The 22,913-nt window shown below is 55.0% G+C and overlaps 2 protein-coding genes and 1 long non-coding RNA gene across 3 annotated transcripts in view; 1 reads left to right on the forward strand and 2 right to left on the reverse strand.

Moving 5' to 3' along the window:
• Nucleotides 1-865, forward strand: part of LOC102372921 (phospholipase A2 inhibitor and Ly6/PLAUR domain-containing protein) — a 3,650-nt gene extending 2,785 nt beyond the window's left edge. The window contains exon 5 of the mRNA XM_014525080.2: nucleotides 595-865. Coding sequence (XP_014380566.1) covers nucleotides 595-740 — 146 coding nt within the window. The 3' untranslated portion in view covers nucleotides 741-865. The remainder of the gene's footprint in view (nucleotides 1-594) is intronic.
• Nucleotides 866-3,708: 2,843 nt separating this feature from the next.
• Nucleotides 3,709-6,117, reverse strand: LOC112552055. The gene is made up of 3 exons (XR_003096396.1): nucleotides 5,969-6,117; nucleotides 4,159-4,302; nucleotides 3,709-3,967 (listed from the first exon to the last, which is right to left on the reverse strand). It is a non-coding gene; the product is annotated as an uncharacterized LOC112552055 (long non-coding RNA).
• Nucleotides 6,118-17,497: 11,380 nt separating this feature from the next.
• LOC102373173 (phospholipase A2 inhibitor and Ly6/PLAUR domain-containing protein-like) lies at nucleotides 17,498-22,024 on the reverse strand. The gene is made up of 5 exons (XM_006034494.3): nucleotides 20,433-22,024; nucleotides 19,460-19,576; nucleotides 19,223-19,375; nucleotides 18,702-18,845; nucleotides 17,498-18,603 (listed from the first exon to the last, which is right to left on the reverse strand). Exons 1-5 carry the CDS (start codon nucleotides 20,479-20,481, stop codon nucleotides 18,458-18,460), a joined length of 609 nt encoding a protein of 202 aa, XP_006034556.1. The 5' UTR covers nucleotides 20,482-22,024; the 3' UTR covers nucleotides 17,498-18,457.
• Nucleotides 22,025-22,913: the final 889 nt, after the last annotated feature.

Consider the following 22,913-nt stretch of genomic DNA (forward strand, 5'->3'; position numbering starts at 1 on the left):
GTGTGCTGTCTCCTGGGATACCTCCACTTCCTGGATGGTCTGTGTTCCCAGGTGGCCTGACTATGCTCCACCATTGGCCAGAACTCCCCCCCGATTCTGCCTTCCAAACCGAGGTCTTGTCATGGGGTGGGGGGGCTGGGGTGGTATGCTAGGAAATATGGTAGGCCTTCCTTCTCCCATAGAGAGAACCTAAGGGTCCGGCCTCCAAGCACCAAGACACCCAATCTCCTATCCCGGGTGGGAGTTTTACTGGATGTCTCCATCGCCTCCATGCTGGAGAGAACCCAGGCATCCCGGCACCCCCATCACCCTACTCATCTGTTAGAAGTGGGAGGGAACCCAGGTGTCCCGCTCCTCACTCGCTCTCCCTCTCACCTCCCAGATCCCTCTCCCCTCCCAGAGGTGGGGATAGAACCCGGGTGTCCCGGTTCCCAGCCCCCCGCTGTAACCCACCAAACCCCTTTCTCCTTATAGACCTAGATAAAGAACCCAGGTGTCCGACTCCCTGCCCTTCCTGCTGCACCCCATATCTCAGAGCCTCAGAGGGAACACAGGCGTCCGGGTTCCCAACCCTCCTTCTCTCTTCCCCTCCAGGCAATGCCTCCCTGACCAAGTCTTCGGCAGGGTGCGCAGCCCCTGGTGCTTGCCGCAAGAGAGTCGGGGTCACCAAATATGCCCGGGGAGTCTTCGACACCCTCACCCAAGCCGTGTGCTACCCAGCGCCCCGTGATGAGCTCTGAGCCCAGGGCCGGGCCTGCCCCTGGGCATGGGGGCACCCTCCCGTGGCTGCCACTCGCTGTTGCTGCTCTGGGGCTAGGGAGTGTTTTTGGGAGACGGGGATGGTTTCTGTGAGGCCCAATAAAAACCTGGAGGAATCTTTGTCATCACGAATCTGCCTCATTTCTAAGGGCAAAAGAGCGGGGAGGGAGGGTGTCCAGGCTCCCAGCACCCTTTGCTCCAACCTGTCCAGCTACCATGCCCCTCCTAGAGCTAGAGAACCCAGGTGACCCGGGTCCCAGAGCTGGAGAGCCCAGGCATCCAGGATCCCTGTTTTAACCCACCAGACCTCACTCCCCTTCGCAGGGCTGGGAGGGAGCCCTGGCGTCTGGGCTCCCAGTCCCTTGCTCTAAGCCCCCAGGCCCCACTCCTCCCCCAGAGCTGGAGACCCCAGGCGTCCAGGTTCCTCCATGGTCTGACCGACGAGATCTCAGATCCATCCCAGAGCTGGGAAAAGAACCCACGTGTCTGGGCTCCTAATCACCTGTCCTGGGCATTTTCCAGTTGCTGAGCTCTGTGCTTTCCCATGCGTCCTTGGAGATGCCCCCCACCTCAACACACCACTTGACCGCAGGGGACCTCCCCACCACATGCAGCCGCTGGTGTCCCTTCTCCAACCAATGAGGGCTTGGCTCGCTGTGAGCCCTTCGCTGACAGCTTTGCATTGCCATGGGGGATTGGCTGGGAGGGGGAACAAGGTGGGGCAGGACTCCCGGGTCCCTTCCCTCCCCATGACAAATGAAATCATGAGAACATAAGACCCAGCCTCATTAGTCTCTCCCACACCCCACCACTCATCCTTGCTGCCCTTCTCTGGACCTTCTCCAGTTCTTCTATCTCCTTCAGGTGGTCTGGGGACCAGAAATGGGTGCAGTTATTCAAAGTGTGGACACACCGTGGAGGCAGCACTTGACCTTATGGGTCATTACAATCTACCTGATTCCTGCCAATCTCTTCATTGCACAGGCATTAACACCCCCTCGCTCCCATTTTTCAAATGGTCTTGAGCTTCCACCAGAGCTGTCCCTAGGGGACAGCGAATTGGGGCGACTGCCCTGGGCCCTGCGCTTTGTGGGGGGGGCGTGGCGCAGAGCTGGGCAGAGCGGCTGTGGCCATGGCCCCTCCTGCGTGCCCCACCTGGAGCTGGCAGTTCAGCCCTGCACTGTGGAAGAAGCATGGAGACTCCCTCCCTACTTTGCGGGGGTACCACGGCTCCGCGCAGTGGTAAGGGGGCCCTGCACAGGCTTATTTCCCCCAGGCCCTGCACCACCCTAGGGCCTGCTCTGTCTTCCACCATCAAGCCAAACCTCCCTTCACCAATTGGACTATCCGCAAGATGTTCCCAGGAACGTGGCTCCCATTTCATGGCCCTGAAGATTGGTTTTATGTCTTTCTTTTTTTGAACCCTAGCTTAAAAAACATTCACTCAGGCACAGAATTGACTTCTAACAAAGGATAGGATGCCTCCTCCAGAGACTCCTAGAGCAGTGGGACTGGGAGGGACCTCTGGAGGTCACATCTAGTCCAGCACCATATCTGAGGCTGGATCAGCCCTGTCCAAACCATCCCACTACAGAAGAAGCACCCTCCCACCCCCCCAAAATTGGTACCAATCTGAGCATGGCATAGCCAGGGATCCTGGTTTTCTCTGATAAAAAAAATCCCAAATTTTCTGATTTAAAAAAGTAATATTTTACACACACACACACACACACACACTTGTGTAAGAAATCTCGGGCAGCAGCGGGGGCAGACGATGCTCCGGGCCCTCACACCACCCCCTTCCGTGTGTGTATGGATTTAGGGTTAACTGTTTTAAATCAGAAAATTTGGGATTTTTTTAAATCTGGTTTCTTTTTTTTTTTTTAAACTAGGAAACCTGGGTAGCACCAGTGGGATGGGGGTGACACCAGGAGGCAGAAGAGCAGACAAATAGCCGAGGGCTAGCAGGGCACCCATGGCTGTGAGATCTCTGGTGCAGGAATTGGCCCAATAACGAGCCAGGCCAAAGCCAGGGTTGGTTTGCACCTTTGAGACTGACTTGTGCAGAGATCAGGGGTTTGGGAACACACAGCCAGAGGAGGTCTATTAAAATATGGTCACTAAACTGAGAGGGCTAAAGGAAGTGCAAGTAGCTCCCAGCCCCCTGGATGCACATGCTAACAAGGATATGTAGATAACAAGCTGAAACCGGGATAGCATGGGGGGTGTGGTAAAAATATGTTATAATCTAGTCATTATGATTTTACAATAACGTTTGTATAGCAGCTGTGTGGTAAAAATGTCTCATCTCACTACACAAAGGCTTCACAGCTGAGAACTGTTTGGCTTCACTACACAATTGCTTCTGCTAAGTCATATAGGCCAATGATAGATTTACGAGTAGCACTAGACTTCTGCAGACATAGCCAAGAACAGATGCAATAAATAACTCCTTACGAGAGATAAGAGAAGAGGGACAGGGAAAGATGCTGATGTAAAGAACTCAGACCCTGACCGAAGAATGACCGAGATGGGCTTAAAGACGGCCCCAGGGAGGAGATTTAAGATGTAAATGAGACATGTATGTAAACCGTCATAGAACATGTAACTGCTAGACATATGTTGCAAGACATAATACTTGGGCTGCCAATAATTACGTGACACGTTAAAATCTTTTGTTTATGTTAGCTATAAAAAGGAACCCCAGACTCTGTTTGGGGTCAACACGGATTTGAGCATTAAGCTCCCTTGTCGAACTTGTTTGCAAACAGTAAATCTGAAATTGGACCCAGTCTGTGTGTGTGACTCTCTCCTAGAGGTGGATTGGACAAGCCTCCAGGGGCATGAAACTAGCCATTTGTGCAACAGGGGGTATGTCGAAAATGGGCACACGCAGTCTGCATGGTATGTAGGGGGACAGGACACGGGGAAGATTGCTCCATGCTTTTATTCAGCCAATGTGGTGCCATGAAACACCGCTGTGAAACATGCCGTGAGAGAAACCGTAGCCACTTATGGCTGGCGGGAAGGGGCTTCCAGGCTCAGGAGAGTGGCAGGGTCCCCAGTCAGACGTGATGGGGAGCTGGGTAGCAGGCAACATTGGTGAGGATATCAAAGGTGTTTCTGGTGTACTTGGTCACCCCAAATCTCTTATCACAGATCCCGGGAGAGCCACAGCCAAACGCAGACTTGAGGAGCGTAACGTTACCTGGAGAGGAGGAGAGAAAGAGCCTTGAGGGCTTGGAGATGTCTGGGCTTCTTCCCTCCCCGCTGAACCCCGGGCTTGGCATGTTGGCAAGGAGGTTGGATCTGGTGGATCAGACCAGAGCGGTGCTGGGATCCAGTACACCAGGGTTCACCCCCAGGCCTGGGATGGGCATGGGTTGGGGCAGGCATTACCAGCTACTAGAATCCCAGTGAACTCGATACACTGATCTTCATCGCCGGTACAGGGTATCATTTTGGTGCTCTTACACTTCTTCCCTCCCAACTCTACGCATGATGGACACATCCGGCCATTGGGCTCTGACTTCGAGGTTGGCACTGGAGACAGAAGGATAAAGGAGGACAGCTCAGCTGGGGTGGGGTGGGGGGTGGTGGTATCTGGTAGGTTACAGGAGGAGGGGGTAAGACCCTGGACTCCTGGGTTCTCTCCCAGCCCTGGAAGAGCAGTGAGGTCTGTTGGGCTGGTGGACGGGGGGATGCGGCCAAGAATCATACAAAATGAGGTTTGAAGGGACCTCAGGAGGTCACATCTAGACTAACCCCCTGCTCCAAGCAGGTCCAGCCCCAACTAGATCATCCCAGTCAAGGCTTTGTCTAGTTGGGTCTTCAAAACCTCCAAGGATGGAGACCCCACCACCTCTCTGGGGAGCCTGTTCCAGTGTTTTACTTCCCTTCTCATGAGAAAGATCTTCTTAATATCCAACTTCAACTTCCCTTGCCCTATGGAAGCACCGGGGGAGCAGGGAGAGCTCAGATGCCTTGGAAAGAAAGTCCTGAGGAGAGGGGAAAGGAGCTGGGCATATTCAGCTGGTGAAAAAGGCACTCAGGAGGGGACCTGAGAGCCACCTGCTGATACTCTGCTATAAAGAAGAAAGCTGTCTCTCATACTGCAGAGAGCAGGATGTGGACCAGTGCCTTGATGTTACAGGTTTAGATTAGAGATTAGGATAAAATACTCCACTGTCAGAGCCAGGAGGCAGTGGAGTGATTGCTCAGGGGAGTTATGGACTCTTTGTCATGGGAGAGGTTCAAGGAGAGGTTGGAGAGCCACTTGTGGGGGATGATCGGGGCATGGCAATGTCTATGTCCTACTAGGGGGATGTCTGAGGCTTCTGGGCTTTGCTGGTTGTCTCCCCTCTTCCTGCTCCATGTGTCAAGGGGTTCTTAAGCCTCCTCCAGAGGCATTGGTGCTGGCTGTAGCCCAGGCTGGGGATGGGGACTGGGCTGTGCCAATGCTCCTGCTGGGACCAACCCCAGAGGGTCCTGGCTAGAGGGCCTTGCCCCTCCACTCCAGGCCAGACTGATGCTGCATTTTGGGTCAAGAAGGAATATTTCCCCAGGTCATATCAATATGGACTGGGGAGGCTTTGCCTTCTTTTCTAGCGGGGGGCATGGCCTTTATCTGGCATCTTTTGAGCATATATTATCAACCTTCTATAGAAGCAGGACATGAGCCCCCTGCTTTCCTGTGGCAGGTTGGGGTGTGATGTCTTGTGTCATGTCAGGGTTGATGGTCGTCTTGGGTAGAGCTTAGATGATGGATTTGTCTGGGCTGGTTTGAACAGGGCTGATCCTGCCTCAGGCAGGAGACTGGATTAGATGGGACTTCTGAAGGTCCCTTCCAGCCCAACTTCTCCATGACTCCATGACCATGACTATGGCAGGGGTGGGCAAAATGTGGCCCAGGGGCCGAATGCAGCCCGCCAGGCCATTCTATCTGGCCCGCAGAGCCCCTAAAAAATTTAGAAAATTCATATTTATCTGCCCTGGGCTGCCTGTTGTGCGGCCCTTGATGGCTTGCCAAAACTCAGTAAGCAGCCCTCTGCCCAAAATAATTGCCTGCCCCTGCTCTATGGCTATGACTCTAAGACCTCTGGAGGTCCCTTCCAGCCCAATTTCTCCATGACTCCATGACAATGACTATGACTCTATGACCTCTGAACATCCCTTCCACCCCACTTCTCCATGACTCTATGAAATGTACCTTCGGGTACCCCGTGGCTGCATCCATCCTCATTGCAGTAGGTGAAAAGTTAATGCGGAGGCTGCTGTCTGGCTGGAAAGTTGCAACGAAGGGTCTTATCCGGAGACTTGTCTCCTCCAGGCAAGACTTGGCCTGTAAGGTCCCAGATTTTCCAACTGTGGAGGAAACAGTCCAGCTCAGCCCCTGGCACCAGCCCCCAACTTGGATCCAACCTGATGCTTCCAACATCTCCTACACAGCCTCTATCTCCAGCCTCAGGGTCCCCCTCAGGTCCCCATCCTCCTTCACTCCCCTGCAGTGCCCCTTGCTGGCCACCCCCTTCTTGTCCCACCTGGGAGCAAAGCCTTGGAAGTCCAGGAGAGGAAGAGGGCTCCAGAGTCACTCACGTAATGTAGCTGGTTATGACATTCATGTATGTGTCATCTGAGGGGCCACAGGTGGTCAGGGAGCCGTTTCAGGGCCCCAGAAAGGACAGGCAGTCGTAACACTGGAGGGAGTTCCCTGCACATGGAAGAGTTGTGTATCAATACAGCAACTGGCCACAGGGGCAGCTCTTCTGGGCTTCCCCTGATGCCCAGAGCAGACCAGAAAACTTTTCTTTCCTGTTCAAGTCAAAAGAGCTCACAGATTCAGCAGCTGGGCATCTGGGTAGATACTGATTGAATATATCATCTCCGTAAGCACCCAAGAGCCTGGTTTGGGCCTGAAATGCAGCTACTGAGAGTCATTCTTAGGCTCCAGAAGATCCAACCACTGACTGTCTACCCTAATGAGCCACCAAGCACTGAACACCAATAGCCAACCACTGACTGTCTACCCCAGCCAACCTCTGAGCACCAAACAACAACAGCTAACCGACTATCTACCACAACCAACCACCAAGCACCCAACACTGATAGCTAGCTACTGGCCATCTACCCCAACCAAACACCAATAGCTAACCACTGACCATCAACCCCAACCAACCACCAAGCACTGAACATCAACAGCCAACCACCAGCCATCAACCCCAGCCAACCACCAAGCACTGAACACCAACAGACTGTCTACCCCAACCAGCCACCGAGTCAACCACAAAGACAAAACAACCAAGCAAACCCATAGTTTCATCTCCCTGCAACTGACTCCTAGGAGACTCCCCAGTTCAGGGTAATTTCAGCTCATGAATCGGGGCACCATATAGAGTTGACCCTGGATCTCCACCATCTCTGGGGATTCTCCAGGAGAGCTTCTGTTTCCCTCTCACTCAAACTCCCTGCTTCCCCAGAGACCCATTCCTCCATCCAACCCCCCACAAAGAGTCTCAATCAACCCTCCAGGTTTTGCAAACCAAATAGAGAGGAATTACAAAGTTTCCCTCTGCTTCAAATACCCAGAAACCTAGCCCAGAGACGGCCAATCTAGGGGGAGAGAAAGCATCATGGAAAGGATGGAGCTGAAACTCACCTGGAGCTAGGAGAGCAGACAGGAGACTGAAGAGGAGCAGGATACCCATGGCTGCAGGTTTTCAGGGTACAGATCTGTCTGGGGAGGAGTGGATATTTAAGGGCAGGGAATGGTGCTGATGGGATCTGAGTGTCCCTGGAAGGTTATCCATGTTCCTGGTGCAATCCATGAGGGTGTGCTAGGCAAGTGCTAGCAGCTCATCTTGCTACATTGGCTGGAATTCTGCCCATATGGAGCCCTCCTTCTGACACTTCCATCATATTCCAGCCAATTGTTATCATGGATGCCAGCTCCTTGGTTACCCAACTCTCTCACACACTGGGGGTCTCCAGGATGGCGTCTGTTTCTCCTTGGCCAAGCTTCCTTCCTACTCTAGAGAACCTTTCCCCCATCCAAGCTTTCTCCCCACAAATCTTTGTGCAACACCCCAGGAATTTTGCCAAATGGACAAAAAAAAAAAGCATTGTGAAATCCCATCCCACTCTAAATGCCTGATGGCTTGGCCCAGAGCTGGCCAATCTGGGCAGAGAAAGCATCACAGATGGGATGGGGAGGAAATTTACATGTAACCAGGAGAGCAGACAGGAGGCCAAGGACAAGCAAGACGCTTGTGGCTGCTGGGTCTCAGGGGCACAGATGGGTCTGAGGGTGGAGGAGATTTATAGGCACGGAGCAGTGTCAATGGATCTGGGTGTCCTGTGAAGGGTCCATGGATCGATTACTTGGAGCCAATGGTAGAGCACCCTGACGATATGGGTAGCAGGTGCTATTGGCTTATCTCTCCCACCCTTCTGCCCTCAGCTGGTGTTCAGCCCACCTGGTCCTCAACTTTCCATGTTTGACTGACATTTCCCCTTCTCTCACATTGATGTCTCCATTGGACGTCCAGTCCAACTCTTCGGTGACACGATCTGCTAGATCCTCATTCTCTCCCATGGTCCATGGTTGGGTCTCACCAGCTTCCCAAGGCTGTGCACATTCTTGAGTAGAGGGAGCCAGAGTCTTCTGCCCAAACACTTGGCTAGATCTTCTGCCCCTTGGTCCTTGACCTCAGGGACAGAGCTCACATGTCTGCATTGACCCTTGGGTCAGAGGATACAAGACTGGGCTTTCCCAGCAGATGAAACCTAGGACTCCTGGCCCCCACTGTATCCCACAGCTTGATCAACCCTGACTTTTACATGCACCTGACTCAACATCAGCAGCTCATGAAGCTAGTCTAGGAGAGCTAGAAAGGTGCCAAGGGGTATTGCATCATGAAGATTAATGTGAACTCTGTCTACATGGATACTCAGTGTCCCTGGCTCTCCATCAAGCCAAAACATCTATTTTAATTGTCAGTGTGCATCCATGTGAGCTGTGTCCTAAACCAGATCAAGCTGGTACACAATGAGTAGAGAAAGCTTGAGCAGACGCACCTTCCTCTGAACTCATCTCACTTCACAAGAACATAAGAACTGCTGTTCACTGGGTCAGACCATAGGTCTGTCTTGCTCAGTCTTGTGTTTCACACAGCGGAGGCTGGAAGGCAGAGTGACCTGGGTCCAACCAGGGTTTTTCCCACCATTCCTCTCCCACTTGCAGCCTCCAGCATTGAAGGTCTGTGATGTTTTTATTCGGAGGCTGTGCACCCCTCATGCACCCCTCCATAGCTAGTGATGCCCCTTTCCTTCAAGAACAGGCCTGGCCTCTTTAATCTCTTCTCCTGTGGAAGCCTCTCCATAACACTCATCATCCCTGTTGCCCTTCTCTGGATCTTCTCAAGTTCTTCCATCTCCTTCTGGAGTTGCAGAGACTGGAACTGGACACAGTATTCAAGGTGTGGATGCACCATAGATTTATAGAGGGGTATCATGACAGACCTCTGACATTCTCCCACCTGCTCTTTACCTTTGCCTCTTCCTCTCTCACCCAAACTCAAGCAGATGAAGGGAAATGCTAGATTACCTCACCACTGAGCAGAAGGCTCTAGTGGTTCTCAACCTTGCTGGACTCAAGGCTCCCCTACCTCGTTAAACTCAACCTACCCTTTGTTAGATGCGCGCCTGCCCTCATTTAGCTCAAAGTTCTCTGTTGGAAAATGCCAACTCTCGGCTTTCATTTGCTTCTTGACTCTGGAACAATCCTAGAGAGAGTCTTCTGATACAAAGAACTCAACAGAGCCATGACAAGGCAGCAGGGTTTGGACACTGGATTCCTATTGGAAATTTCGGGGTTGATCTTGTGGAATTGTGTGTAGACACTTGCTCATTGAACTGGGCATGGCTCCCTTAAAAGGATTTCTTGGTATCCCAGTTGAGAACCACTGGTCTTTAGGTAGGCGGTAGAGGCTCTTGAAATGACCACAGTAGGTCACCCACATTTCACATCTGTAGAGGAGAGTGGGGATAGTGACTGCCTTGTAGACCTGGATCTTGAGGTCTTTTTGAAGATCATAGCAAGGAGCAATGGTTTCAAGTTGCAGCAAGGGACATTTTGGTTGGATATTAGGAAAAACTTTCTCACTAGGAGAGTGGTGAAGCACTGGAAAGTTACCTAGAGAAGTGGTGGAATCTCCATCCTTGGACATTTCTAAGGCCCGGTTCAACAAAGTCCTGACTGGGATGATCTAGTTGGGGCTGGTCCTGCTTTGAGCAGGGGGTTGGACTAGATGTGACCTCCTGAGGTCCCTTTCAGCCCTCATTGTCTATGATTCTAAGTCAAATTGGAAGGGACCTCCATAGGTCATCTAGTCCAACATGAATAAAAACAGGCTGAAGCCATTTCTTGAAGGAAGCACTTGCACACTGGATCTCCTAATCAACATTCACTCTCTGAGAGAGGTGGCTACTGGCATAGGGGAAGTGCTCAACTACCTCCAAGGTCTTTCCCTTGATGGTAATTGTGGGACAGGGGTCAGACTCATGGCCTGGGGTAGATTGGTCCTCTTGATGTTGAGAGGCCCAAAGTTTGGTAGACTTCTTTGAAGAGGTCCAGTGTGGTCTGGAGGTTTTCCTCAGTGTGCGCAAGGATGGTGGAGTCATCAGCATATTGAAGGTCAAGGGTGGTTATTTTGAGCACTTAATTAATAGCTAAAGGTTGTGTGTTCATCCCCTTCTCCCCAAACAAGCCCTACATTTGGACCCAGCCCTTTTCCCCTAACATTCATGGAAAACCATTGCTACCCACACTTTGGGGAGGAGGGAGGTAGAACAGGGGCCCAGTTCAGGCTCACAGCTCCTTATGGGTTGGCATAGAGCAGGGCCCCGGGTAGCACATGGCAATGGACAAGACATCAAAGATGCCCTTGGCACATTTTGTGAGCCCAACTGGTTTATCACCAGTGCCAGGGTGAATGCATCTAGTTCTGGCCTTGCTCAAAGACAAGTCACCTGAAAGGGAAGAGGGAAAGATGCAGAAAGGGGACTGTCCTTGGGTCAAGAAACTCAAGAAGAGAATGGGGATCTGCAGGGTTAGAAAAGGGAGGCTGGGAGCCCGGACACCTGGGTTCTGTCCTAGCTATGGGAGGGGAGTGGGGTCTGGGGAAGTAGTAGAGCACAGAGTGGCTGGATCCCAGACACCTGGGTTCTTGACTACCCCTGGGAAGGGAGCAGGGTCAGTCACATGGAACAGCAGCAGGGCAAAACTAAGATTATTTCTTCATGCTTTTATTCAAAGGTGCAATTGTTGCCATCCCAGAAACAACTGCCAAGAGAAGCAGGAGCAGGCTGCAGCTGCAGAGAGGCACCCACAAACCTGGGGCATGGTGGGGGAGTCTGGTCCAGCCTCACCAAGCAGGAGAAACCAGGACAGGGCACATGGCCTTCACCCAGCCAAAGACACCAACCAACCATTCAACATCCTACCCAACTAACCACCAACACCCCTCCACTCAGGCAATGAACAAATACCCCAAACAATGAAGTGACAACACCCACATTCAACCACCTTACCAACCAAAGCCCCCAACACCCCACCTACACAATCACCCACTAGCACTCCACTGACCCAGCCAACCATTTATCAAATACACCAACCAACACCCAGAACCCCACCCAACTACCTACCAACACTGCCCACGCATCCAGTGACCACATTTCCAAACCAACAGCCTGACAACACCCACATTCAACCATCCTACCAGCCAAAGCCCCCAGCACCCCACCCACCATCACCCACTAGCACCCCACCCAGCCAACCAGCCATCAAATATACCAACCAACCACCCAGTATTCCACACCCTCCACAACGCAACACCCAACCAACCAAATATCCCAGCCAACCACATGACAACACCCATGCTCAACATCCATCCAACAAAACACCCCAATCAAACGCCTGTCAGCACTTACCCCACTCAGCCAACCACCACTCACCCCAAGCACCCCACACCCTCCAATCACCCAACTGTTAAGTAGAGACAGTAACCACAGAGCACCCTAGGGCCTGGACACATGGACATCTGGAGCTGGTTCAGAAAGGGAAGGGGAGACCAGGCACAGCAGTGGGTATGTTCTAACAGTGCTTGTGGTTGCACTGGAGTGAAACAAATGTGGCTGAACTGGGCAAAGCTGTTAGAATTGGAGCCATTCAGCTGCTTCTATATTGTTCCAAGACTTCCACACCGAAGTCTTAGGGTGGTGTTATGTGAGCTCACAAATCAGGCGCCTCATGGCATTGACCTTGTGTCTCCACCATCTTTGGGGTTTTCCAGGATAGTGCCTGTGTCCTGCCTGGCCAAACTCCTCTCCTGCCCCAGAGACCCCCTTCCCTATTCGAGCGTCAACAGATCCAGCATCTTCCTCTTCCCCTGCCCCCAGAGAGCCCCATTTAATCCTCCAGGATTCTCCAAAACAAAGCAAAGAGTCCCTGGATGCCCAGCAACGAGGCCCAGACCCTGCCGAGCTGTGGGGAGAGAAGGCTTCACTGATGGGATGCGGGGAACACCACCTGAAGCCAGGAGACCAGAGAGGAGATGGAAAACAAGAAAGACTTACATGACTGCTGGATTTCAACTGCACAGATCAGTCTGAGGAGGATGAGACTTCCTCCCAGGCAGGGAGGGAGAAGTGAAGCTAGAATCCGGGTGCTGTAAGGAAGGGATCTGTGTGCTTTGTTTGATTAGCTTCGGCTAATGGCAAAGTACTCTGGGGACATGAGAAGCATCCCAGGGCTGGGAGAGACCTCAGGTAATTAGACCTCTAGCCACCCCTGCTCTAAGCCAAGACCCCACTCTCCTCCCTGGGGGGGGATAGGATACCTCGCTTCTGATCTAGATGGGCTCATCTCTCTCCCACTGTGGGAAAGTAACCAGGCATCTGGGCTCCCAGCCCCTCCCACTCAAACCCACCAGACCCCACCCCCTGCACAGACTTGAAGAACCCAGGTGTCTGGGCTCCGAGGTCCTCCAGTTGCACCCACCAGACTGCAGCCCTGTCCCAGAACAGAGAGAGAACCCAGGTGTCCCGAGTTCCACTCCCCTGGGTCTTATCCCACCCCTCTCTCAACCAGGGCAAAACCCAGGCCTCTGGGGTCCCACAATCCTCCTGCCTTTCCAGTGATTTCTCTGCTCTTTGCCCTAATTTTGCAATGGTGCCAATGCTGCCAGCAGTCCTTCGAGGACCACCCATTTCTCCCTGGGGTAAGGAACGCTCTGTGAGTTTTCCAGCTGCCAAACCCTTGGCTTTGCCCTGGATTAACGCCGTCACTCCTCCCCTGCCCAGAGCCATTGGGCATGGAATCTCCTTACCTCACCGTGGGTCCTGTCTCAGAGCAGCAAGGGAACATCTACACTGCAGGTTGAAGGCAAACAGGGTGACACATTTTGGCAGGCAGCTCATGCTGCTGGGAGGGAGAATTGGGCCAGATGCCTGGGTTCTCCACCTTGAGATTAGCCACGAGAGCACCTTGTTATAGCTGCAGGTTCTGAAGGAAACAAACTGTTGTACTTAGCAGCAAGACTCAACTAGCATCGGGGTGTGCAAAGGGAAAAGGGAACACACAGCTGCACGAGCAACCTTTAGGGGAGACATGGACAATGAAGTACCATAATTTCTCACATATAACATGCCCTAGAATACAGCACCCCCCTTATTCTTGAAAGACAGAATGATGAAACCCGCCTCCCCCATTTTTCCTCGTATTAAAGTAACTCGTATTACTTGTATTTTCCTCACATTAAAACGGCAGCAAGGGGGCCGGGCCTGCTCTCTGTGGATCGCCTGCTCTCTGTGGATCTCAGCATATTTTGCTTTTGGTTTTACCAAGAAAAGGGCAGAAATGGCTCCTACCATATTTCCTGCACATAACTTGCACTGTGATTTCTAACAGCTGGGTTTTTCTTTGGAGAGAGAAACGTGCACTGTAGGTAAGAAAAGATATTAGCTGCTCATCCAAACTGAGGTGTAACAGCCTGTGCCAGGGACAGCCACCTGAGCCCTGCACCCAAGCTGCACTTGGTAGAGAGCTGCCAGTCCCCACCTCCTCCCTAGGATGACAGAGCAAGTTCCTGTTACAGTTAATTAACAGATGCTCATCCATTTGGAGCCAGGTCAAGATGGCAGCTGGTGTGTTATAGGCAAGAAATTATGGTACTTGGGCCCTTTTCCCAATGTGGGGTGGCAGGTCGGGACACCATTTAAAATGGAAGCAGAAACAAATAGAAGTTCATCACAATGAGCTACAACCAGTCTGCCTGGCTGCGAAACAGGAGCTTTGTGACCAGGAGCAGTGAACAGCCGGTAAGACTGAAGAACAAAGGAGAGCTTGATTGGTGGACGTGAGCAGGGCTGAGGAAACACTAAGCGGTGATGAGAGAGTCAACAGGGATTTATTATGGTCCATCTCTCACCAGGTAAGAATGAGGGGTCATGACATGAAAGGAGCAGGTCCATCAGTTTAAAATGAGCACCGGGAAGTCCTTTTCCATCCAGCATGGGATGAACAGGGGAGCTTGTGGCCACCAGATGTGGTGGAAGCTGAGAGTTTGGCTCAGATCCCAAAAGGATTGGATCCATTCTTGGAGGAAAGGGGCATCAGGAACTACTGAGCATGGGAATAGTCGGACAGCCTCTGAATCAGAACATCCTGGACCTTCCCAGCTCCACAGAGAAAAGAGGGGGAGGAGTGCTCGTAGGCCAACAGCATTCACACAGGCATCACCCATGCGGCTGCAGGTGGGCAGGGGTCTCCTGGCTGACGGGAGAGAGTTGAAGGTCATGGGCAACTCAACGCCTTCCCCCAACTCCAGGGGCTGACATCACCAGGAAGACAGATGGCAGCAGAAGGTGGAAGGCACCAATCACATCAACCCCCAAGCTAGAAGCAGCCAGAGTTGGGAGCACATGACCTCCATCCATGCAATAGCATGGTTGTGGTTGCTTTCTTGTGGACCCAGCAGCCCCCATATTCCAGTTGAAGAAGATGGAAACTGTTCTCCCCAGTCTGGGAACGGGCTGTTGGATTCAGCCACTAGGGTCTGGGCAGATGCCAGTTGCTTCTGGCCTCTCCAAAAGGGGCCCAAGAGTTTAATTGACATGGCCCTTACTTGAACTTGATGAAGATCTGAACATCCACCCTTCAATGAACCCCGCCACCAACCACCCACTCCCAGAACCAAAGAGAACCAACAACTCACACAAACTCTCATGGAAAACCACAGCTGAGCTCCCTAGAGGACTCTCTGCCCAGAGCTGGGGTCATCTATCATCTTATCTCCCTGCAAATAACTCCTTGGAGATTTCTCCCCCAGGGGTAGCCATAGCTTAGCCCATGAATTGAGCCCTGCGTGGAGTCAGCCTCAGGTCTCCACCACTTTTGGGTCCCTCTGGACCAAACTCCATTCCTGTCCTGGACACCCCCTTCCTCCATCAGCACAATCATTGTGTTCCTTCCCCCCTTAAGAGCCTCAGTCCACCCCCCAGGACTTTGCAAAGCCAAGAGCAATGAATTCTGAAGCTCCTGGCCCATTTGAAGGCCTGGTGACAGTCCAGAGCTGGATGATCTTGGAGGGGAAGAAGCATCATATTGGGGTGGGATGAACATTACCTGCAGCCAGGAGAGAAGGGAGGAGGCCGAGGGCAAGCAGGACACCCATAACTGCTGGTCTTAGCCAAGCAAATTGGCTGGGATTTATAGGTTAGGTGGAGGATGAGTGTTGTGGGTAGTGTGGCGGCCGAGGGTGGTCTAAGGCTATGGCCAGTAGCCCGGACCGTCAGGTGGGTATTTTCCATGATGGAATAGAGTTAGGCACGGAAGCGTATTGGTTGTATAAAGAAAGCTTTACTTACACTTCCGATGGTCGCAGTGCAGGAAGAAAACTTGCTTGAATTACAGTTGCACACAAACACACAGGGATGAGATCTCTCTTCGAACCGAACCGAGATGAGTCGTCGGTGTACGACTCCACGAGCGCTTAACACGGGGGTACGTCAATATTTCCACGATGACGGGGAGTGGTTAGAGACTGATCAGGTCCCTAAGTCCTCCTCCAAGACACACGCGGAGTTTGCTAGGCTCCACAGCGTGCTTAGAGTTCCCCACGAGGTGGTTGTGGAGTCCTCCAACTTGGGCGGAAACTGCTCTAACCTTTTATACGGCTAGCAAACCAATCGCTAGCCGCCAGGTAGGAATAATTTAGAATTGACCAATAGTGGGACACTAATTTGCATACATGTGGCGGGAAATCTTTGCCCCGGGGTTTTTTCTCTGCAGCTGAGAAATCCACCTGCAAAGAAAGCTCCATGTGGCGGGAAAATTCCAATGTGCCGAGGCACTAAAAATCATTGGGTTGTGACAGGTAGAATCACATTTCTAATTGATTTTGCTGTGGCTGATGTCAGAGCTCCCAGGAGCCATTGGAGGCAGGCGCTATGAGCTCATTCCTTGGTACATCAGTCAAGATGGCTGTCCTTGCCCGCTGCCATGTACTCCTCCAAGCTTAGCCCACAATTCCCCTGCTACAGGTCCCCCCAGCTTGGTGTCTCCACCGTCTTGTATCTCCCCGCCTCTGCGCCTCCTCTTCTGCTGACTTTTGCCAGGTCCCTGAGGCCATGTCCTTCCGTGATGGCCCTGGGTGGTGGGCGCCAGGTGGAATGCAGCAGAACCCCTTGGGTTGTGTTGCCTGGGTTTTCTGGGGGTCTGAGAGCAAAATGTTTCCCTGCTCTCCAACAACCGGAGAGCAGAGCTCGTGTCAGCCGCACCTCTGGGGCATGGAGCCAGGACTTGGCTTCTGTGGCATGAGTAATTCAGGAGCCTGGCCTCGGGAGTCCTGGCCTCCTGCTCTCACCCCACAGACCCCACTTGCTTCCCCAAACTGGAAATAACACCCAGGTGCCCTGGTTCCCTAATCCCTGCCCCTTCAACTCACTAGACAGCGTTCCTCCCCGAGAGCTGGTAGCTTGCCAAGCTACTGAGCTCTGCACTTTCCCATTGATATCTTGGAGACGCTGCCTTTCTTCTCTGACACACCACTTGGGCCCCAGGGACCTCCCGTGTCACTCTTACCTTAGTGGGCCCAGCTAGCGAGGGCTCAGCTCCCTGCCGGCCCATTAGAAATAGCTTCTGAGACTAGATCCTCCCGGGGCCCAGGCCCTCGGCTCCCAGTTCTAACTTGAATCCAAGTGGATGAATCTCCCATCTCCCTCCCTCCCTTTTTCTTCAGTCTCAGGACCAACCCCCCAGATCTTGCCCCTTTAGTGCCCCCACTGGCCATCTCCTTCCTGCCCCAGGGATTGTGGGGCCTGCCCAGGGATAGTGTCCAGGCTCCCAGACTCCCTTTTCTAGCCACTCCCCTCCCAGAACTGAAGAGAACCCGGGCGTCCAGCCTCCACCCCTCACAGAGCTGGGACGCAGCCCAGGTGTCCCGTGTGCCTTCCCCCACCTTGAAGCTGGATTTTCCACTTATGCACTTGGCTTAGCTCCGGCTGCCTGCTAAGTGCAGCCTCTCTGCCCGGCCCAGGGTTCAAGTCCAACTCTCTATCGTCACTGAGACCTCTGCCGCGAAGCCTGGGAAATCTATTCTAAGCAGGCATTCCCGTGGGAACAAACTTCCCCACTCACAGGCTACATGCAGGGTTTTTTACAGGGGAAAAAAGGAGACAAAGACACAGCTGTAGAGGAGACAGTAGCTGCCGTAATTATTCGCATACCACACACTGCCAGGTGGTATACCTGACGCACTCCCTGTTTAGCCGGCGGGCAGGGGGGCAGGCGGGAGCACCAGTGCCCCACTGCGAGCGCCGGCCAGGAAGCAGGGCCACCAGTAGAAGCGACCACACCGCTTCTGGAAATGGCTGCAAGAGCTCCGGAAGTGGCACTGCTGCTTTTATGGTGAGTGAGATCAGATGCGGGGGACCCTGCTCCCGCCCAGCCAGCGGGATCAGCCGCTGGGGGACCCCCCCCGGTCACTGACTGGTGTCAGGGGGGTACGCAAATGGCTGCAGACGTAACTTTTCTTTCCCCTGCCAGAAACGGCTCTTACCATATTTTCTGCATTTTCTGCCCACTAACATTTTCAAATTTTCCTTTAAAAAAATCAACAATAAAGCACACGCTGTAGGTGAGAAGATACCTCAAGAAACAAGTGAAAAGGAAGAGCTGGCATTTTCCAAGAAGGCCCTAATGAGGTTGAGAACTGGGGGGTTATTGCCTCGTTAGTAGGATGGGCAACTCTGTCTAACCTGGTGGTGGAGAGATCCAGGCTGGTCGTGGAGCCGAAATGCCTGTTTCCCATCACTGATGATGTCTGGGTTGGCCAGAGCCCAGACCAAGGGCCCCAGGGCAGACGTCTCTGGAACCATCTCTTGCTCTGAGGTAGGAAGGGAAATCTCCAGCCTTGGCGGGGCTAGTTCAGACAGGGCCTGTTGCAGGGATGTGACCCCTTGTACCCAATGTTTCTATGGTTCGAACACCACCAGGTGACATTGTTAAGGGTCCTCCAGGCTTTTATTCAACTGCTGTCCTGCAGAGAAGACCCTTGCCCCTCAAAAGTCCCCTCTCAAGAGAAACAGCAGCAGGTGGCAGCCAGAGGGGGTGCCCCCAAGCTGGAGGCAGGCCAAGTGTGGTTCACAGCTCTCCGTGGGGTGCCGGGTAGCACACAGCCCGGGTGAGGGTGTCAAAGATGCCTCTGGCGTATTTGGTGACTCCAACGCGCTTCTGGCAGGCACCAGGGGTGCCACAGCCCGCAGCCGCCTTGGTCAGGGACATGTTACCTAGAAGAGAAGGAGGAATTCCTTCAGGGTGTTGGGAGCCCGGACGCCTGGGTTCGTTCCAGCTCTGAGAGGGCAGTGGGGGTTGACACAGGCATTACCAGCTGACAATGTCCCGGTGAACTCGACGCAGTGGTCCTCGGCCCCAGTGCAGGGTAGCGGCTCCATGCGTTTGCATTGGCCAGCTCCTTCCACATAGCATGATGGGCACAACCGGCCATTGGGGACAGAGCTCACGGATGGCACTAGGGACACATGGGCATAAGAGGTGAGCGGGGCAGGGAGCCTGGACGCCTGGGTTCTTCCCAGGTCTGAGAGGGGAGCGGGGTCTGGGGGGTAGAGTAGGGAGGCCGGCAGCCCAGACACCTAGGTTCTCCCAAAGTCTAAGATGGGAGTGGGGGCTGGAGGACTGGAGCAAGGGGGATTAGGAGCCCAGACACCTGGGTCCTCCCTCCACTCTGGAAGGGGAGTGGGGGTAGGAGGGGTGTGGTTAGAGCAGGGTGGGGGGGCTGGGATCCCAGACACCAGATGAGGTGAGCGGGAGCTGGGGATGAGAGCCAGGAGGGGAACCTGGGAGCCCGGATGCCTGGGTTCCACCTACAGGGCTGCCCTCGATACTCACACTCCACGACCCCCATGTTGCAGCCGTCCTCATGGCAGCAAGTGACATTCGCTCTTACGGTGACGCCGGGCCGGAAGGTGAGACTGAAATGCGTCGTCCTGCAGCTGCCCGGCTCCAGGCAGGACCTGAAGGCTATGAGCAGCGTCCTTCCCTCTAAAGGGGAGGGAGGAGCAGAGTCCATGGAAGCTCTCGGGGATCCCCCAACCACCCCCACAGCCCTCCCCCTCCAGCACTCACCCAGGGTGTAGTGCCCCATGCCGCTCATGCAGGCGTCCTCCCCCGGACCACAGGGCAGCACCGGGCCGGAGCAGGGTCCCCCCAGGCTGAAACACTCCTCACAGCTCAGGCCGGAGCCTGGGGAGGCAGGAGATAGGCTGCTAGAAAAGCCCCTCCCGTGCTTCCCTCCTTGTGCCCCATGGCTCCCTGCTTCTATTCTGGTGCTTCTGCTCCATCAGGGAGTCCTCTGGGGGGTGGGGTTCAAGTTGGGAGGAGAGATGGGTCACATCTGGGGGGCAGGGTGTCTGCCTGGTGCTGGAGTTCACCCATCATCTCTTTTTGTCCTCCCTCGCCACATGCACAGGGAACCCAGGCATCCGGGCTCTGAGCCCTCCCCTCCTGCCCCCCTGCTGTAACCCACCAGACCCCCCCACCCCAGCCCTCTGCCGTGAGCTCAGCACAAGAGGGGTAGACTGTCCGCTCTCCAGCCCGGATGCCTGGCTTCTCTCTGAGGCTCCCGGTTATGACAAGGGTCTGCCGGGTTGGAGCATGCAGGGTTGGGAGCCAGATGCCTAGGTTGTCTGGGAAAGGAGAGGGTCTGGGGGCTTTGAGCAGGGGGGGCTTAGAGGGATGCCTGGGTTTTCTGGGACAGGAGTGGGGTTCAGTGTGGAGGATGTGGGGTCTGGTGGGCTGCAGCAGTAGGGAGCTGGGATCCCAGACTCCTGGGTTTTTTCTCCAGCTCTGAGTGAGCTGGAGAAACAAGGGACTGGTGGGAGCAGGACATGAGGGAGGGGGAAACTGGGAGGTCCTGGGAGTTACTGGGTCCCCAAAGCCCACCCCACACCCCTCCTGCCCACATCAGCCTTTCCCCATCCAGTCCAGCCCCCCTCGCCTCCCAAATAACATGGCTGGATACCCCAGGAGGCCAGACCGCCTGCCAAGTTCAGACCCCCGGAGCTATGGGGGATACAGGGGCCGGAAGGACCAGCAATACCTGGAGCCAGCAGCGTAGCCAGGAGGCCGAGGATGAGTAGGATGTGCATGGTGCTGTACGTGGGCACCGGCGCCCAGGGGGTTTTATACTCTGGGGCTGGGTGGGGCACGCAGCTCTCACCAAACCTAATCCCCCGGGATCAATTCCTGCCGCACCTGGCGCCAGCTCTCCTGGCCCCGGTGCGTCGTTTCTGGCAGGCCTCCCTGCCCCAGCCCAAACCCCATGGCCCTCCCAGAGCTCCCCCATGGGCTCCCAGCCCCACCCTGCTCTCACCCCCTGAGACCCCACTCCCCTCCTCTCCCCTCCCAGGGCTGGAGACAATCCGAGGGTCCAAGCCCCCCCTGCCAGCAGATCTGATCCCCTCTCCTGCCAGGGCAGGTCCCAAGCAGAGTAGAAATCCAGGAACACCTGGTATTCATTACTTAATTAAGAGGCTCAGACCTCCCTGAGCTGGGACTGGAGGCCTCTTGATCAAGGCAGAGGCAGCCTAAAGGAGGGGCTAACAGCCCAGCTGGATACCCACTGGCACCGAAGCCAACCTTTAAGAGGCCTGGGGCCCTTGGGGCCCTTAACAAAGCCAGACCTAAGGAGGCATGGGGCCCAGCCCAAGCCAGCCCTGCTGCCCTAAGGCAGCCAGTCCTAATGAGGCGTGGACAGCCTGAGCTAGCTCAGATTCTGAGGGCTGGGGTTTCCCCAAGGGGCTCCTTTGCATCCCAGCAGCTCGTTAATTGATTCACTGACCAATTGTGCTCCCTAAGAGCTAGCCTAGGAAGCCTGAGGCCACAGGTCGCAGCCACGCCGGACATACTGCGTGGCCCCCAGCCTGGCTTCCTTACCCGTGCGGCTGGCACCCTACCCCACGCCCCTCCAGAGCTGGGGGAACCCAGACGTGGGTCTCACTAGGTCCTAGGGGTACTGAACACAGGAAGTGGGCAGGGGCTGCAGGGGAGGGGCTAAATCCAGAACCAATCAGGGACCCTGATGGGAAATTTGGGGTCCACCCCCAAATGACAGAAGCACCTCTCAGCCCCAGGGCCACCAGGGACCCACTGACAAGCTGGACCCCCATCTCATCTAGGTCCCCACCTGGGCGGAGCCACAAAGAGGTGTGGCCACCATCTTAAAGGCCCAGACACCCAAGTGGAGGAGGGTGCTGGGCTCTCTCCAGGGCTGGGAGGTGTGGCGCCTGGGGGGTGAGAGCAGGGCTGGGGGCTCCGACTCCTGGGTTCTCTCTCCAGCTCTGGGAGGGAAAGGAGGGGAGTCTGGGGAGCGGGGGCAGGGAGCCCCGGTGCCCAAGTCCTATTCCTGAAAGAGGGGTAGGAAGCGCTGCCAGGGGCCTGTTGTTCTTTAATGGCCTGAAATCCATTACAGACTTAACTAAGTGTGCAATTAGAGGGCGAGTGGGGCCCTGCTGCCCTCTGCTGGAGACCCCAGAGCCGTGCCCCACAGCCCCCCACCCCAGAGCCAGCCGCCCCCAGTGCTGGTCTACCTGGAGCTGGGAGAGAACCAGGGCATCCTGGCCTCCTCCCCGCAGGGAGCATGGGAACCCAGGCCCCCCCCACGCTCCCCCACACACGCACGCCCCCAGTCCCTCACTCCCAACCCACAGCCCCCTGCCCCCCCCAACCTGCCCCCCCCCCAACTCCTGACCTGCAGCCCCCTGGACCCAGGCCTTGCACGGCTCCAATCGCCTCCCCAGGCCTGCACTTCTCCCAGAGAACCAGGCATCTCAGCAGGGGGGATCCTGGCATTATGGGGCACGGGAAGGAAGAGGGGTGGGCAGGCAGACAGATGAATAGACAGCTGAATGGATGGACAGACGGATAGAGTTAGACAGACAACAGGCAGGTGGAAACCCCTAGGCGCCCAAGCCTCTCCCAGAGCTGGAGAGAACCCAGGAGGCCGAGGTGGCGCCCAGGGAGGCCAGCCCTGACTGCGACACCACCCCTCCCCGAATGGGCAAGGAACACAGGTGCCGGGGCTCCCAGCCCCCTGCTCTCACCCCCAGACTACTGCCCTCCCAGAGACCCCAGGCATCCTGGATGATGGGCTTCCTTTGAGGGTGCAGCCCCAGTGCCCCTCACTCCCGAACTGCTGCCCCTCAGTCCTGCAAGTGCTCCTCACTCCCGACCAGCAGCCCCCCACCCCGGCACGTTCCCTGGGCAAAGTCCAGCCAGGGCGGGGAGCGGAGCCACCCACTCAAATATTGACCCTCGTGGGGCCTCGCCCTGGGACTCAGGTGGTGGTGGGGAGTGCCGATGCCCCTCATGCCCAAGCCGCGGCCCCCTGCCCTCCAACCCTGCCAGTGACCCTCACTCCTGACCCACAGGCCCCTTTCCCCCCCAGCCCTGCTGGTGCCCTTCACTCCCGACCCTCAGCTCCCTGCCCCACCGATACCTAGCTGGGGGGCGGGGGTTAGGGGTCTCTGCTTTAACCTCCCCTCCCCCCCCGTACCACCATGTCCTACCAGACGGAGATCAT

The sequence above is a fragment of the Alligator sinensis genome, unplaced genomic scaffold (genome assembly GCF_000455745.1).
Source record: "Alligator sinensis unplaced genomic scaffold, ASM45574v1 scaffold850_1, whole genome shotgun sequence".
NCBI classification, from domain to species: Eukaryota; Metazoa; Chordata; order Crocodylia; family Alligatoridae; genus Alligator; species Alligator sinensis.

Coding starts and splice junctions, on each gene's coding strand:
- LOC102373173 (XM_006034494.3), bottom strand. CDS start 20,481: ATGCACATCCTACTCATCCTCGGCCTCCTGGCTACGCTGCTGGCTCCA. Junction 19,376..19,459: donor CATGGGGCACTACACCCTGG/GTGAGTGCTGGA, acceptor CCTCCCCTTTAG/AGGGAAGGACGCTGCTCATA. Junction 18,846..19,222: donor CAACATGGGGGTCGTGGAGT/GTGAGTATCGAG, acceptor ATGTGTCCCTAG/TGCCATCCGTGAGCTCTGTC.